This window comes from Eurypyga helias, unplaced genomic scaffold (genome assembly GCF_000690775.1).
Source record: "Eurypyga helias isolate BGI_N326 unplaced genomic scaffold, ASM69077v1 scaffold17535, whole genome shotgun sequence".
NCBI classification, from domain to species: Eukaryota; Metazoa; Chordata; class Aves; order Eurypygiformes; family Eurypygidae; genus Eurypyga; species Eurypyga helias.
Genome location: NW_010249766.1, coordinates 1,856 through 17,889, shown reverse-complemented (window position 1 = coordinate 17,889; position 16,034 = coordinate 1,856). Strand labels below are relative to the sequence as shown.

The 16,034-nt window shown below is 44.2% G+C and overlaps 1 protein-coding gene across 1 annotated transcript in view; it reads left to right on the top strand.

Moving 5' to 3' along the window:
- Positions 1-16,034, top strand: part of ANXA13 (annexin A13) — a 25,519-nt gene that overhangs the window by 8,770 nt on the left and 715 nt on the right. The window contains exons 2-10 of the mRNA XM_010151487.1: positions 5,068-5,146; positions 7,386-7,480; positions 9,180-9,350; positions 10,006-10,039; positions 10,124-10,203; positions 11,822-11,890; positions 12,093-12,194; positions 14,065-14,140; positions 14,948-15,060. Of these exons, the coding sequence (XP_010149789.1) occupies positions 5,068-5,146; positions 7,386-7,480; positions 9,180-9,350; positions 10,006-10,039; positions 10,124-10,203; positions 11,822-11,890; positions 12,093-12,194; positions 14,065-14,140; positions 14,948-15,060 (819 nt within the window). The remainder of the gene's footprint in view (positions 1-5,067; positions 5,147-7,385; positions 7,481-9,179; positions 9,351-10,005; positions 10,040-10,123; positions 10,204-11,821; positions 11,891-12,092; positions 12,195-14,064; positions 14,141-14,947; positions 15,061-16,034) is intronic.

Below are 16,034 nucleotides of genomic sequence, written 5' to 3'. Positions count from 1 at the left end.
TTCCTGCTGGCTCTTCCTAGCGATTTGCTTGTAAGTGGCTGCATCTGCATTTATCCATGCACATTTATCAGCATCGATCTGTGTGAGAGCTGCAGCGGGTGCGCTCTGTCCGCAGCATCCCGAGCAGCTACCCTTCCTGTTGGCTTGATATTACTCCTCCATCAGCCTCTGTTCCCAAGTACCATTGTGGCATCTGCTTAAGATGGTGGAAATGGAAAACCAGCTGTGTTTGCTCAGCTCTGTTACCAGCTATTCTCCTGTAGGGTACATTGTCTTTTGCAATGCAGGAAGCTACCTGCCGTCCTCATGTTTCTTCTGTTTCTTCTGTTCCTGTCTACTGAGAGATGAGCACTTCGTATCTACTGCAAGCTTAGTTGTCTTTAGCTCAGGGAAAATAATGCATCATGTCTTCAGAAATGTCTCCAGTGTGTTGCAACATCCCACTAATTCTAACTACTGATGCCTTTAATCCAGAACTCTTATTTGCCTCCCCCCTCCCGGCCCCCACCACATCTTTGTTTGTTTTGCTGACCTTTTTGTTAGACTGTTTATTGTTGTGCCATAAGAGCTCCACATGCTGAAATATCAAAGAACAGTCTCCAAATGCTTCTCTAAGCATTGCAGACCATCCTCAACTGTAAACTCATCTTACATCTCCTTACAGTCAAATGTAATTTACAGTAGAAAAAACTACTTGCTGTGCTTTATGACAAGGTAGAAGTGTTAATTTTAGATCAGTTATAATCTATCCAGTTTAATAGAAATAAATCTGTGTCAATTCTAGCCAAAGCTGCAAGGGAATATGATAGCTGTCTAAAATTATGCTTGAGTGAGGCAAAAACTGTTTAAGCTAAGGAACACTGTTGGCAGAAAAAACAAGTGGAGACAGGCCATGAATACAGCTAGGCTGGAAGCAAGAAGAGGGTTTCTTACCACCAGAACTCTGGTTACACTACTTAATGCAAAAGTATTGGAGGGAAATGTAGAAGCAGAAGAAATAACAGAGTAGATGGAGCTGGATTAATTTATGAGAGCAAGTTCCCTTACATCCTATGTCCAGCTGCAAAATTTGCATGCAGTCCGTCCACACGATATTTCAGACTCCACACCATGCTGTTACCAAAAATGACTATAACACTTGTAAGTCATTAACTACCCAGGTCTAACCTAAGATCCTAACTCTAAAGCAAGAACTATATTAAAGTGACTCTGCCCATATTTTTAAAAGAATAACTACAGGTTACAAATGGTATTAAACATCAATTTCTTTTGCCATTTATCCCTTGCAGGAAAATCCACCTGTCAAAATGCACAGGGCAGGAAGCGGTACAGTTGTGAAACAGCTCTCCCTCTCCTGTGTGGGAAGGTTGCATCAGTGGCAAGATCAAAGCTGGTACCCAGCAGGTAGTGAATTTTAACCAGGGCTTTTCAGGTGACTCAGGAGTTTGCCTTCACAGTCACCTTCCCAGCATATCACATTTCCTATCTACAAAGTGCTGGTATTATACATAGTACCATAAGAATGATACCTCCTAGACGCATCATTTAATGTTTTACAATTATATATTTGAAGACGGAGGCTTTATCAGTGCTGACTCAATAGAACTCTCTGGCACTTTAAAACAAACATTTCCTGATCATCATTAAGAAACAGTTCTTCCTTCCCTTCTGCATGATTTTTTCCTTTGAAAATAAATACCTTATGTCATTATGAATCCTCTTAAATCCACAGTGTTATTTCAGTCGCTGGTGCTACCATTTTCTTACCTCTTGCAACTGTGCTACACACAAACACAAAGCTGCAATGACAAGTTGCACCTAGGAGTTAGGAATTCACTAAAACCTGAGTGTAACTGACCCACCATCGAGGCACAAGAGAGCAAACCACTTTCCCAAAGCCCTGTAATGACAGGACCAGGAGCAGGTGCATCTGGGATAGAGCTGGGGCAGTGGGAGCTGCGGAGGCAGCAGCATTGGTATGACCAGGGTGATACCCACAGCCCAGCACTGCTGGTGGGTAGGGCAAAGTACAAACTAGCTGCTTGCCTTTAGGCGTTTGTGTAGCTGTTTCTGAACAACTGAAATGTGGGAGTAAATGCCAGAGAAAGCCTTTTTCCTCACACTTCTCACCAGTGCATCTTCTGTCCCAGGTCAGGAGGAAGCAACTGTTCTCAACTCATATTGCTGGAGAGAATTTAGAGATCTCTGAATTAGAACAGCACTTGGATACTACAAAGCAGTCAAATCTATGCATTTGATATGTTAGCACTTTTCTCTGTATCGTGTGCTCCAGAGTTGTCCCTTTTTGTTTTTTCAGCTACTTCAGCTATTCTTCATAACTCTAGAATAATTTCAGTACTGGATGCCTATCACAGACAGCAAAATAATGATAATTTAATGTCACCAACATTTACTCCATTCAGATATTGTATGTACCCTGTTCCTACAAACAGCTGCTTTCCACATGCCATAGCAGAAGGGCAGGGAGAGTCCCTCCAGCTCACAGTGTCCATTGGGATTGCTCCAGGATGCATGATAGAGATGCAAGAATTAGGAACACATTACTCAACACAGTGGTAACTCTGACACTGCTAACAGCCGTTTGGTAAACCATGGGCTGAAATGTTGAAAACTTTACATGTTAAACTTGATGTTATGGAGAGGGGAAAACCACACTGGCAGCAAACGCTGCTGTCTGCGGGGCACACTCAATTGAACAGGCAGCAGAGCATCCTCCTGAATGCTACGCCACGATGCTCATTGAATCTGCCATGTGTTGAGGAGCACCTGGGTCACTCCTGGTGCCTGAATGACTCTCCAGCAGAGAGGCCCATTGTGCATGCAGCATTTGCATCCTGGGGCTGTATATCCAGAATAAACTTTGGTTGTATTGTGGGATCCCATTATTCTGTTCCCCCAAATTCATCACCCACTGAGTCTGGTTAGCTGTCATTGTTTGTTGTGATGTTACAGAGAACAAAGGTGAATTTTATTCTCACAGGAATGGAAATGAGGGTGTAGCATTCAGAAAAGAAGAAAGAAATTAGAGCTGCTTAATTTTCAAGTACATTGTGCAAAGAGATATCTTTTGTATATGATTCTATCAAAGGTGAAGCACGTACACCCTATCTTAATAGAAAAAATGGTGAGGGCAATTCATTTTGGATAAAGACAGTGATCACTGCATGTTTTCTATCTTTGTGATTTTTGTCAAAATTCCTGAGAAATTTGAAGACTGATAAATAAAAACTCCCAGTAGAAAATATTAGTTACTTATAATCATCTATTTCCATCTTATTTGAAAGTTTTAGAGAAGCTTGTGCACGTGTCAGAGCATACACCAGGATACAGGTTTACAAGCAACATTTGTGATAATGATATGGCTATGAAAGTGTTACCTTGTGCTGTAGAGACAGAAGGAAGTTACTGCATTGCTATTGTACCTTACTAATTGCTATTGTTGTAAAAATAATTCTTATTTTCATTGAGATGGCTGCACTACAGCAGCTACCATTAGCAGTAAATTGTATCCTACCTGCTAACTGCATTAGAAAAGCCAGGTACCTAAATTGTCTTTAGTCTATCACAAAGGTACATTGGTAAAGCAGTGTAGGCACCAGATTTGGGGTTCCACCTTGAGAAAAGACCCTTTGTCTTTTGACAGAGGTCTCCTTTACACAGAGCTGTAGCAATTCCACTGGAGCTAGTAGATCACAGCCTGAAATTTTTGAAGAATACCAACAAACAGGCTTCCAGGCTATACTTGTACTTGTAAATAAAACTGGTCGTTCTCTGGCCAGATGGGTACATGGCAGAGCATCGCCTACAGCATATGGTTACATTCTCTTTATCCCACAAGCAGAGTGATCTTGTGCCTAATGTCTTTCGGGAATCATCTATGCGCTGTGCTATCCCCAAAAACGAGGCTAATCAGCCTTCAGCAGGATAATGGCATTTTCAGAAGGGCTTAAAAGCAGACTGCTGTGCCCTCGGGTGTCATAACGCTTAATTTAGTGGAGAGCAGAGTGCCATGCTCTGGAGTATCATAAGTCTTAATTAACAGTGGTGGTGCCAGAGCCTGGCAGCCCTGCAAAGCAAGGAGCCTGATCCACATGTTGCTATTTGAATAGAAATGCCAAAGGACTTGAAGTGCCCGCTTAGACCCCCTCGAGTATGTGGTCTGCGTATAGTTCTACTTGATTTAGGAACCTAGTACCTATTTTCTTTTTATTTCCTATTTCCTAGTACCTAACTTCTTTTAGAGTTTAGGCATTTAAAATGTCTGATTCATGTTATTACAAGGGTTGAAAATATTTCTGACGTGGTCTCAGATACTTCTACCCTTGTATGAGAAAGAGCAGAATAGAGGGTGTACCAGCATTTCAGCCCTTGTGATTCACAGCCTGTCAGATTAGTAGGAACAGGCATGGTTTTCTGTTTACATTGGTATGTCAGGCTGTAAACTGCTGCTGTGGCTGTGGACTTTGAGTTATTATCCCCGATAGATTTAGCCCAAGGTAACCTCATGTACTACTTCGCTAAAATGAAAAAAAAGACACCAACTTTATGACATTGTATATCTCCAATTATCAGGTCTGTATGAATGCATCAATGCAAGAAAGGTTTTCAGGACCAGTTTTATTCAGCTGACTGGGATTGTAAACTCCTAGTACTTACAGACCTACTGCAGAGACAGGGCATGGTTCTGCATGCATCTGATAAAGCATTTATATTGGCCTATTGTTAAACTGGTACAAACAAATAATATTTGATCTGGCATGAAGTTACCTAGTATGAAGCTATTACCTTTAAATTATTTGAATAAGCCTGAACTGGCAGAACAAAGTTGTATAGGATCAGCATCATGTGTCATGTGGTGACATCTGTTTGTGGATCCATTCTAGGAGCCATAGTAATAGATACAGTATTTCAGCAAAACCCTGCATGAACTTCATTGTTAGATGAGATGAACCAAGATCAGGCAAGAATCTGGCCCAACCTGCTGTCATTCAGCGAGACTAATGCAAAATTTTTTCCCATATATCTGCTGTGTCTCTGTTTTCTTAGTCAACCAATAAACGTCATCAGCACAGTTTTGATGCAGACCGAGATGCCAAGAGAATACATAGCGCCTGCAAAGGAGCAGGTAAGAAAGCCCTTACTGTTTATACAAAATTATAAAGAACATATACAGAAACTTAGGACAAAACAACTGGTTCAACCAATTTCAGGTAATCTTTATGCTTTCTGTCAGTTACTGACTCAAAGAACAAGCACACCCATGAAGTTTATAAGATTGAGAAGCTGGTTTGTTCCCTAAAGACTGGTAAGGGCTAGTTTCACAATTGCTTGGCTTCAGGAGATCGGGATAGACATGCTATTTGCTCCCTGTGATAGGAACTTCAAGTTGTCAAGGTTGGTATGACGGTCATGGGGTTCAGATAGTCAGGTCATGGTTATATATTCTTTCCCAGGCCTTCAAGGACCAATCAGAAATATCACCACCTCCATATGCTCATCCAGAGCCCACTGCAGCTCCATCAGCTGAAAGGAATATACGATGCTCCTCGATCTGCGTTGGTGATTTTTAACCAAAAATACTTGCACCCATCATTTTCTAAGGTAGTTTAAATCAGCTTGCTGACTGCACACTGACGTGAATGAGGAATACGCAGTGTTCACGGGGTCCTCAGGGCCCTGGAGGTGACAGTGATGTTCAGCAGAGGAAGAACAGCCAGGCAGCACATGGGAGCCATAAGTTACTAATTCACTCTAGGCATTTGCACAGTAAACATGTATTTAATCATTTCTTCCTGGTATAGCACTGACATTCAGAATCAGCTAGTTAAGTGCTGAATATTAGACTGTCCTTGTCCTGTCAACTGACCCCCCTCAAGACAGTTCCCCAGAAGACTCTCTTACTGAGAACTTCAAACCACATTGTCAGGTCAGAGTGCTTTTCCTTCTAACATTGGACCATAGCTTCTGCCTCAGTTCTGAGCAGGAAGAACTGGGCAAGATGACCTGCACTTGTCCTGTATGTACCTGGTGGTGATATGCAGGAATGAAAACACATCAGCTGCTGCTGAATGCCAAGAGCGTTTGTGGTTTTATCCTTTATACTAGTAGCTCCTTGGAAACCCTTGTTGGTCCCTGCTCCGGAGAGCCTGCAATGAGGCATGGCACAAAGCCAAGTAGGTGGACACAAGAGATGGAAGAGTACAAGGAGAGCATGGGGCAGTGTCCACCAGCGTGATGTGCATGCATCAGCAGACCTGGCATACAGCTTGATGCCTTTGATCTGCCAGTTAAACCCTTTACATGTTATGGCCATTTTGGCAGTGACCATCACTAGGTCATAGGTCTCTCCTGATACACATTTTCCATTTCAATACTTGTGTTGAAGAAATAATGCCTGAGGCGAACCGCTGGCCCTTAGATGGAAGTGCACCAGGACACGTGTGCTAATGCAATAGCTACTCTACTGTGTCTTTTGGGCATGCAAGTAGTGTCACTGCAGTCCTGACCCATTAGCTGCAAACATAACAAATGCCTTCCAGCAGCTTTGTTTAGTGCAAACATCTGTTTATGTGGCTGAGGGCAAGAAAAGTACAAGAACAAAGGTCGTTGCCTTTAGTAAGCTGCTTCCATGCATTGCCTAAGTTACAGCTCAAAGCTGCCCGGGGCTTTCTGCTGGAGGGACAGCGCGTGTTCATTTCCCTCGCGGGTTCCCGGGAGATGGAGCTGCTGTGGTGGCGCATCCCCAGGGCAGCCCATGTTCCCACCTCACTCTCACTTTTGCGGATCAAAACTTCATCAGCAGAGACTCAGCCCATGAAGGCTGGTTCCTACTCCTCTTCCTGACCCCATTTAGCACAAAGTACAGCCCATTTTGTACAGGCTGTACATTCAGACTGTGGGTTAACGAAGCTGGTTTAAACACATCCTCCCCCACTCCAGCGTCTCGCCCCACATCGATTGTTCTGTTGTGCTGTCACAAGTGTTCGCACACTTAATGAACTGGATCTGGTGGCTGATCCCTGTGGGCTACTCAAACAAGCAGTGCCACCAAAAATGTGTATGTCAGCCTATGGGCGCTGGCATGACCTGGATTTTAGGAATGGTGTCTGACCTTCTCAACCAGAAGACTCAATTTCACTGATAAAATATGAGTGGCACGAGATGGTGAATTTTATTTTATGGTCTGATCATTGTGAATGACTACAGTTAAATATATCCTCAAAATAATCTTAGATGCTACAAATCCTAGAGTTGGCACAGTGAGGATATATGTATAGCAATTTCTTTCTCTTCAGAAATTATGTTTTCTTTCCCCTGCATTAGATTCCTAATTAAATAATTCCTATGCACAACTTCTTTTTCAGGAACTGATGAAAAGAAAATCATCGAAGTCTTGTCGAGTCGAACGTCGGGGCAGAGGCAACAAATAAAACAGAAGTACAAGGCTCTGTATAGCAAGGTAATTCAAAAGAAATGGCCTCTCTGTTTCAAACCGCAGGCCTGCTAGAAATACAGCCCACAGCCCCTGCTTTTGAAAATATCAAGGGCACAGTGGATTTAAGGAGGACACCAGTTAGTGTCTAATTCAGCAGTTTCTTTTATCTCCTAAAATGCCAATTATATTCCTAATCTTAGGCCTCATAGTCTTCTTGAAATCAGCCTTAACGAGGTCAGAGCATTTTAATCAAAGCTGGGAGAGATAGAAAACAATTCGTAGCTGAATTTAAAAAATATTTCAGCTTGTGTTCATCTTCAGCATATTCAGAAACAGAATTAATGTAAAAGGGAAATTTTAAATCAGAATCTCTCTCAGAACAGATGCAAATTCAGAGGAATATTTGACCTTACATCATTATATATTTGTTGAGCTTAGTAGATGTAGTATTAATTTCTTCCAGTGAGGAAGCAGAATACGTGTTGCAAAAATGAGAAATCTCATTGGGCATTTGATTTCTGGAGGGGGAAACAGAGACTGCCTTGATGAATTTACATGTAAGAAAAAATAAAGCTTCCAATGTATTATTTAGGTTAACATCTGAATCCTGCAGAGCTTATTAAATTGCTGTTTTCTTAAGGTTTGCTTGCTCATTAGTCATTAATAGATGTTAATAAGACAGCCAGCACTGAAACTAAAGGCCTTGTCTATGTAAAAAGTAAAGCAAGCATAGTAAGGATTTGGTTGCATAAATACTATAGGTTTAGTTCTATAATGAGGAATAATAAAAATAGGCATTAGAAATGAGCAAATGCCATGAAACACCCCGGTTCCATCAGTATGTAGCAACCCTTCTCACTTGCCTGGGCAGCCTGAATCTCTCGGGAAGGAGCCACAAGTTGTACCATTCTGCTCTACGGCTGCTCACAGGAGCAAGTTCACGGTGCACGCATTGAGACTGCTCCGACACCGATGTAAGCTGTTGACTTCTAAAGACTGAGTGTTGGCTGGAGATCGTGGAAGAGGATATTTAACAATAGATTTAGAGTTGGGCTTCTCATTCGTTGTCAAGTACTTCCCATGCTGCAGGAAATGTTAAGTGCAGATAAGGCTTCAAATAAATCATGAGTAGGCATCCTTCTCTGCGTACATAGGCTAGCTGGTTCTTCTCCGAGCTCTTAGCTAAATTTTGAATTGAGTAGATCATACCACAGAAGGTCGATTTTTTTTTGGTTTGGTTGGTTGATTTTTTGTGGTGGAAAAAAAGCTGATTGCTTGGCACCAAAGCACTTTGTAGAAATGTTTTCTTTTTTCAAATAAGTCAATTTTAACCAAACCTGGAAGAAAAGTTTGGTAAGTTTGATCCCTTCTGTGGCAGCTGTTTCAAAGCAGGAAGTTTCTGTGTTGTGTTTCAGAGTAAAGTTTCCCGTTAAGCTTTTAAAAACACTAGTCCGCAATTTTTAAAGAAGTAAGAGTCAAAAATGAACTGATATCAGCCAGTGTTTAAAGGTGAGGCAATCATTTCAGTCAATATGAAACAAAGATTTTTAGGGAATTTATGTAAAAAAAAAAAAAGGTCCACATATTTAAAGTCTGGTTTATGTTTTTGTCCCTTTTTGCTACAGAAGCAGCTTTGAAATAATGAAATTCCCCAAGGCAAATTTAAAAAACAACCTCTAATCTACCTCAGCTTTTGTGCTAACCCTGCCGACTCTCCCCACAGGATTTGGAAGAGGATCTGAAGGGAGACCTGAGTGGGAATTTCGAAAAGGCTGTGCTGGCTCTGCTGGACCTGCCCTGCGAGTACGAGGCCCGAGAGCTTCAGAAGGCGATGAAGGGTGCAGGGACAGATGAGTCGCTGCTGATCGAGATTCTCTGTACACGAAACAATAAGGTTGGGACACCGTGCGTGACCTTCCGTAGGTAGCAGGGCAAAGAGCTCGCCAAGAACATCCCCCGGTAGGAGGGATCAGACCAGCTTCGGTGGCTGAAATGCCTGTTGTCAGTAATTGCAGCCCTGAGGTTGCCTTACCAGGGCTGAAACTCTTGCAGGGGTTAAGAGCAATATAATTCAAATTCCTTCCTTGGTCCTACTCATATCTCCCACGGATGGCACAGGGAGAACAGAGATGATCGAGAAATCCCTGTGTGCCTGTTAAAGGCAGCTTTGTCACTGCTCTGACCACTCAGAGGTGGCTTCTGCCAAGTACGGGAACGTGGTCCTCTTCAAAAAGCCCTTTAGCTTAAGCCTAAATGCAGGTGAAACCAAAGGGACACCTGCACGAGCCAGGCATCCCTTGAAATGCTGTCCTGAACCAGGACAGCATTTCAGACAGCAACCAGACAGGCCTGAGCCGTGTCTGTGCGCTGCCATGAGTCCCAGCACGAGCAGGGAGTGGGAATTTGACTTCTGCCACCACGCCTGCCACACCTCAAGCCACACAGGCATGGTACTGACTTGGTAGGGTTTTGTTTGCTTATTTCTTTATTAGTCAATTAATTAAAAATAATTATTATTTATTTATTTGCTTGTTTGTTTGTTTGCCTAGGAAATTGTAAGCATAAAGGAGGCATACAGACGGCGTAAGTAGTACTGTCTTTCAAACACCTTCATTTAAAGCCTTTATCACTGGGTCAACCCTCACAGATGTTTTTTTTTCTCCACAGTCTTTGATAGGGATCTAGAGTCTGACATTAAAAGTGACACAAGTGGCTCCCTACAGAAGATATTAGTCACTGTGCTGGAGGTAAGGCTGGGGGCTTTCTTCTTACACATCAGCCTCCAAGAGATATTTGTTTTCTCTATCCTATGTACCCTGGTTAATCATAATAAGTATTAGCTGATATTTATAATAATTTAATTAGGATATTTCATATGAGGTAATTATAATAGGAAAAAAAATTCTTCAGGATAAGCACCTTCTATATTTATAGCTTTCTAATAAAACTAAGGGAGTTTTATAAAATCAGAAATAGTTTTCTAAATTCCGATACTTCGAAGACAACAGGACTGTTTTATTATTATTTGTACCGTGGTAATGGCTAAAATACCCACTCAAAGTCATGGCTATATTATGCTGAGTTCTGCCCCAAACCAGCAAAATCTGATTTCCATCTCAAATTTGCAATTTACAATTCAGATAGATACAGAAGAAGTAAGAAAGAGATTGCTGTTATGTTAGTTATCCATTCACCAAAAAAAAGGGCATATTTTCCATTAGGACATACTTTACTTTAAATGAGCTACATGAAATGATGTAAAACAAATTAAGATCTCCATAAAGACACAGTGTAACTAAGAAGAGTAGGATCACACCTAGAAATGCAACGTGGTTGCCAGTCTGATCAGACAGCCCTGAGCAATGGAAAGACTCAGTAAGTAGAAGAAACTTTAAGGACCTAATGGTCACATCGCTGGGTACGCCACAATCAGATTCCCATTCTGGAAAGTGTCGATACAGCTCTCTTCAACCTCTTGGTGAATATTTTCAGGATTGACAAATATGTAATTATTCATTGATTGTTTTCATAGGTTAGTCTTTCATAATTCCTACCAGGAGTCACAGTCTTAGTGAATGCTCCAGGTATATGGGTTAGTCAGGAAAATACTTTGCGGTTGTCAGGACATATCCAGCACCATGAAAGCCATCAGCACTTCACCGCAGGTACCAGGAACCTTTTCATGGTAGCTGGATGGTGGATACACCAGCTGCTTTCCTAACAAACTTTGTGGGTTGAGCCCAGGGTGCTGGATGTACCCAGCCGCTCAGCCCACCAGGGGCAAAAGCCATCCTGCCCTAGCTCTGCACATCTCAGCCCCCAATACCACATTCCCACCCCAATATCTGGCCACACACGCTACCACTTCCCACCAGGGGAAAATAGCTGGAAAAATTGGCAGAAAGCAGGACCAAAGAAGAAACCAGGTGTGTAGGGACAGTTGGAGACTTGCCCTCCTCAAAGCAAGGCTGACTCCCAGCTTGGATCAGGCTTTTCTCTGATTCTGTTTTCTGCTCTGGACACATGCTGGCTGGGTGATGGAGTGGGAACACCCATGGGATGATGAGTCTGCTCACCCCCGGTAGTGCCCTCCCGCTCCAGAGGCGTCAGAGTCGCAGTCAGGGTCCCAGCAGCCAGCAGTGAACCGGGGCGGTGAGCCCCAGCACCCAGGCTTCACCTCTGAAGTCAGCAAAACAGGGGCTGCGGTTAAGGTGAATCCCATCCCGAGGCACTGTCAGCAGATGGCAGCAAATCTATAACCAAAATATGGGTGAGGGCCACGCGCTGACAACCCTCCCGTCCTTGCTCTGCAAAACGTGCCCGGCGCTGGGTCTGGTTTGTCACCCGTCGTGTCCTTCCCTGCAGGCAACCCGGGATGAGACCCAGCAGGTCAACGCGGAGCTCGCTGAGCAAGATGCCACTGACCTCTACAAAGTGAGTGCCGGTAAAGGCAGGGCAGCCCCGGGGTGTTAGACCCACCGAGCGCGGGGGTGATGGCAGCATGAGGACATGAGGCAAGGTCCAGGGGACCTTGAGGGCGTCCAGGCTGGAGCTTGGTGGACCAAGGGCTCCAGCTGATGTTTTGTCGCTACGGTGAATAAAGTGCTTAAAAAACATATAACATGCCATCTTTAAGGCAGGAGAAGGCCGCTGGGGAACAGAGGAGCTGGCCTTCAATGTGGTCTTGGCGAAGAGAAGCTATAGTCAGCTGAGAGCTACTTTCCAAGCCTACGAAAAGGTGAGCTACTCTGTTCCACGATGTGGCTTGCTCAGGGCCCGGCATGTCGTTTGCAGACCTTACAGCGACACGTAGGGCAAGTATATCCTTTACTTGCCATTTTAAAACTTCTGCATGCTTTAAGAATCTTGGAAAATGTTTCTGTGTGATAGGATCATGATCTTCGGGAAATAGGGGACCTTCTGTGTCTTGTGCTGTGAAGAACCTATTCCCCTTCATGACCTACACAACACCCAGCCAAATAAATGTCCCAACATCGTTTCCTTCCCACAGCTGCACAGCGGTGGCTGTCCCCACTCCCGCAGGAGGGACAGGTTCAAACTCCTGCCCTGAGGCAGGGTTTTGCTTTCCGTTTTTTTTCTTTTCCTGCTCCAAAGCAGAGCCTGACCAGGTCTCTCCTCCGGATCCCCCTGCTTCACACACTCGTATTGGCTGGGCAGAGGCACATCCCCAGCCTCTTCCTCCCTGCCCATGCCCAGCAGACAGCCTGTGCAGGTACTTTGCTGCACTCTGTCTCCAAGCATAAGGATCCCAGCTGTCGGGTACCTCTCCCTGTGCCACCCACCAGGGACATGTTTACCAACCTCCACGGAGGCCTTTCGCCTAGAAATGACCTGTGAAAGTCAAAGCAATGGGATACACAAGGTCCTTCTCCTGGCAGTGTGGTGGAAGCCCAGCAGAGACATTTATTCTCAGGAGAAGGTCCCACTTCCAGCCTCTGCCTCACAGCCCATGCCCTTCCTAGGATGACTCTGAGCTCACCAGAAAACTGTAGCCCTCGCCACTGAAGATGAAAAAACTCCAAGGCCATATCTCAGTGTCAGCATAATACCGAATCCTTAGTGGGAAAAATGTTTGCAGCTTAATCCAAGTATTGGGTTGTGGCTGGCAGGAGAACAAACCCAATCACTAAATGGTACGCTCTCCCTTGGCATGGCCCAAACCCTGGGGGATCAGTTAAATGCTCCGATAGCCAAGCTACCTTGGCTTTTTGATTCCTAAAGCCAAGCAGATCAGGTTGCCCAAACCGATCCACCACATCCTGCCTGGCTGTGCTTGAAGTAGAAGTGGGCCAAGATTACAGCCATGAAACATCAGTCCTTCTCTGCAGTTTTAAAGATAAATAGGGCAAGCTCTAAACCTGGTTTGGGCTCTGCAGAACTTAAGCCCAAATCCTCAGGAGGTACCCCTTGCCGCTTTGTATGCACGGTCTCCCAGCTCTGACCTAAGTCCAGTGGAGTCTTGAACCATACAAGGCCATCCTGATAGGCACAACAGAGCGATGTAAAAGCCTTTGAGGTTCATTAAGTTCACAGAAATCAGGTTAAACTCTGGTTTGAAGTGGCAGTCTGTTTTTCCCCTTTCCTACAGAATAATACAAAAACTCGGAAACAACTGCAGTACTTGTAAACTTTACCTGGAAAGCCAAAGACAATAAGTGAGAAAATTTCATAGAACTGGTAAAGATCCAAAAATTATGTTATTTGTGCAGGAGCCATCCACAGCCATTGATGGAGGGGTTAGAGGAAGCTTGGAACAGTTTCTCCTGGCTAGGTGTCACTCAAGAAGAAGCTGCAGCTTCTTGGACCTAGAAGCCCTCAGATACACACATGCAACTGCTTGATTTAGGTTGTCCATCTCTTACCCATTGTGCCTTACCTGGCTGCGTAGACCTTTTGGTGCCAGTGGATCCGTGAGCACTTACACCAGAGGAGGACTTCATTTGCCCTTGAATTACTCCCTCGGAGAAGCTCTGAAGGATCTGAATTGGCCTTTTACTGTTGGATCCTAAATCTGATGCTGGTTTTATGGCAGTGGGATGACATGTACAGACAGCGGCTCTGATGGCTCCTTTTTCTTGTCCTCATAGGTGTGTGGGAAGGACATAGAAGAATCCATTAAAAGTGAAACATCTGGAGATCTGGAGAAGGCTTATCTCACTCTTGGTAAAAAACAATGTGTCAAGAGCTTTCTTTTCCAGCCCTTGCCACCACCTGACTTTGGGTCTTGGGGGTCTGTGTACAGTCTGGAGGCAGCTATTGAGATAGCCCTAAAATGAGATGACACATCTGCCAGGAAAAAAAGCACCAGGTTTCAGTAGCAATGTGGATCCCTTGGTTTTAGAAATAAGTCCTCTCAGAAACAGCTCCTCTCCACGTAGCTAAATTATTTGCCCGCTAACACAGGGTAGCCACCTCCAAGCTGCCCCTGGGGCTGCGGCTGTTGATAACAGATGCCTGGGCGTTGCCGGAAGTGTGCTACCCAGCCACCACAAAAATGTACAGGGTCACCAGCAGCAATTTAGCACTGGGGATGGCTGTGACTGGTAGTTAAGCCTGTGCCCTGGTATTGCTGTTATCCACCTGGATCTGGACTCACAGATCTTGCTCCTGTGAGATGCAGAGTGAGCAGCTACCCCAAGAATAAATGGGTGAGAGATGCTTCAGAAGGGCAAATACTAATTAATTTCATTTTCACTGTGGAATGGCTGAGTACTCAGTGCTGATCACCTCACTGTGTAACACGCTTTCCTCGTGCAGGAATGAACATCCCCATTCAGAGTCCAAGCCCTCTCCTTGCATACTGAGAGGGGACCAGTCAAAGAATGAAAGCCCTACCAGCTCGTATGTCTGTCTGAGCATAAACCCTAGACAGTTTCCTTTATTTCTTCCTTATTTGTTTCCTGCTCACTGGAGATGTATCACAAAGTGTAAATGTACAAGTATAATGAAGCTTCTCGCTGTTTTCTCTAGTCAGCTGTGCCAGAGACTGCCCAGGTTACTTCGCTACACTCCTGCACAAGTCGATGAAAGGAAGTGGGACTGATGAAGAGACCTTGATTCGCATCCTTGTGACCAGGGCTGAGGTAGGGTACCCTGCGAGCTGTAATACCTCACATCAGCTCTGGGAGAAATACAAATGAGAGGGTATGGAGTGAGTCCTGGTAGATCATGTGCTCAGTCAACCCATTTCAGCCCAATGACATCAGTGGTCACACTCTGCTTTTGTACCCAGGCAACTCCTAATTTTGATATTGCAGCTATTTCTGTTTTCAAAAGAACGACACCACAAAGCATGCAGGCAATTTCTAGTGGAGTCAACTGTACCTGGTTAAAACTAGTCCATGGGGAGGTCTGGCCCCGGTAGGATGTTAAAAGTAAATTCCTAGTTAAGTAATGATAAAGCAGCAGCAGTTCCCAAATTGAGAAATGCTTACAAACATATGTTGCCAATTGTCTCTGATTCCAGCTGGGAAAAACAGATGGGGAGGAGGGAAGAAAAATAAAAGAGACAAAGGAGATAATTGTCATTTTAAAAAGCACAGAACTGCACAAGACATTTGAGATCTTAAACAGTCTTTTAAGTCTTCCTTCCTTGTAAGTTGTGTAGGTTGTAACCCCAGGGCTGTTTCAGTTTTGACACAGGGGAGGAGTCGTTCACGGGGACGATCATTTCTCAGTGATTGGCAGTGTGAGAAATTGGGCTCCAGGGTAGTCTCTCTGTTCGCGGTCCAGTCATGACAACCCCAGTGATAAAGATCACAGCTGTGCCAAGGGTGCCTTTTCACAGGAAAGCTCAAGACAAAGCGTTTAACTCTCCCTCCTGTAGTACTCAGAAAAGCACTTTTGTGGGTGGAACACGGGGACGATCATTTCTCAGTGATTGGCAGTGTGAGAAATTGGGCTCCAGGGTAGTCTCTCTGTTCGCGGTCCAGTCATGACAACCCCAGTGATAAAGATCACAGCTGTGCCAAGGGTGCCTTTTCACAGGAAAGCTCAAGACAAAGCGTTTAACTCTCCCTCCTGTAGTACTCAGAAAAGCACTTTTGTGGGTGGAATA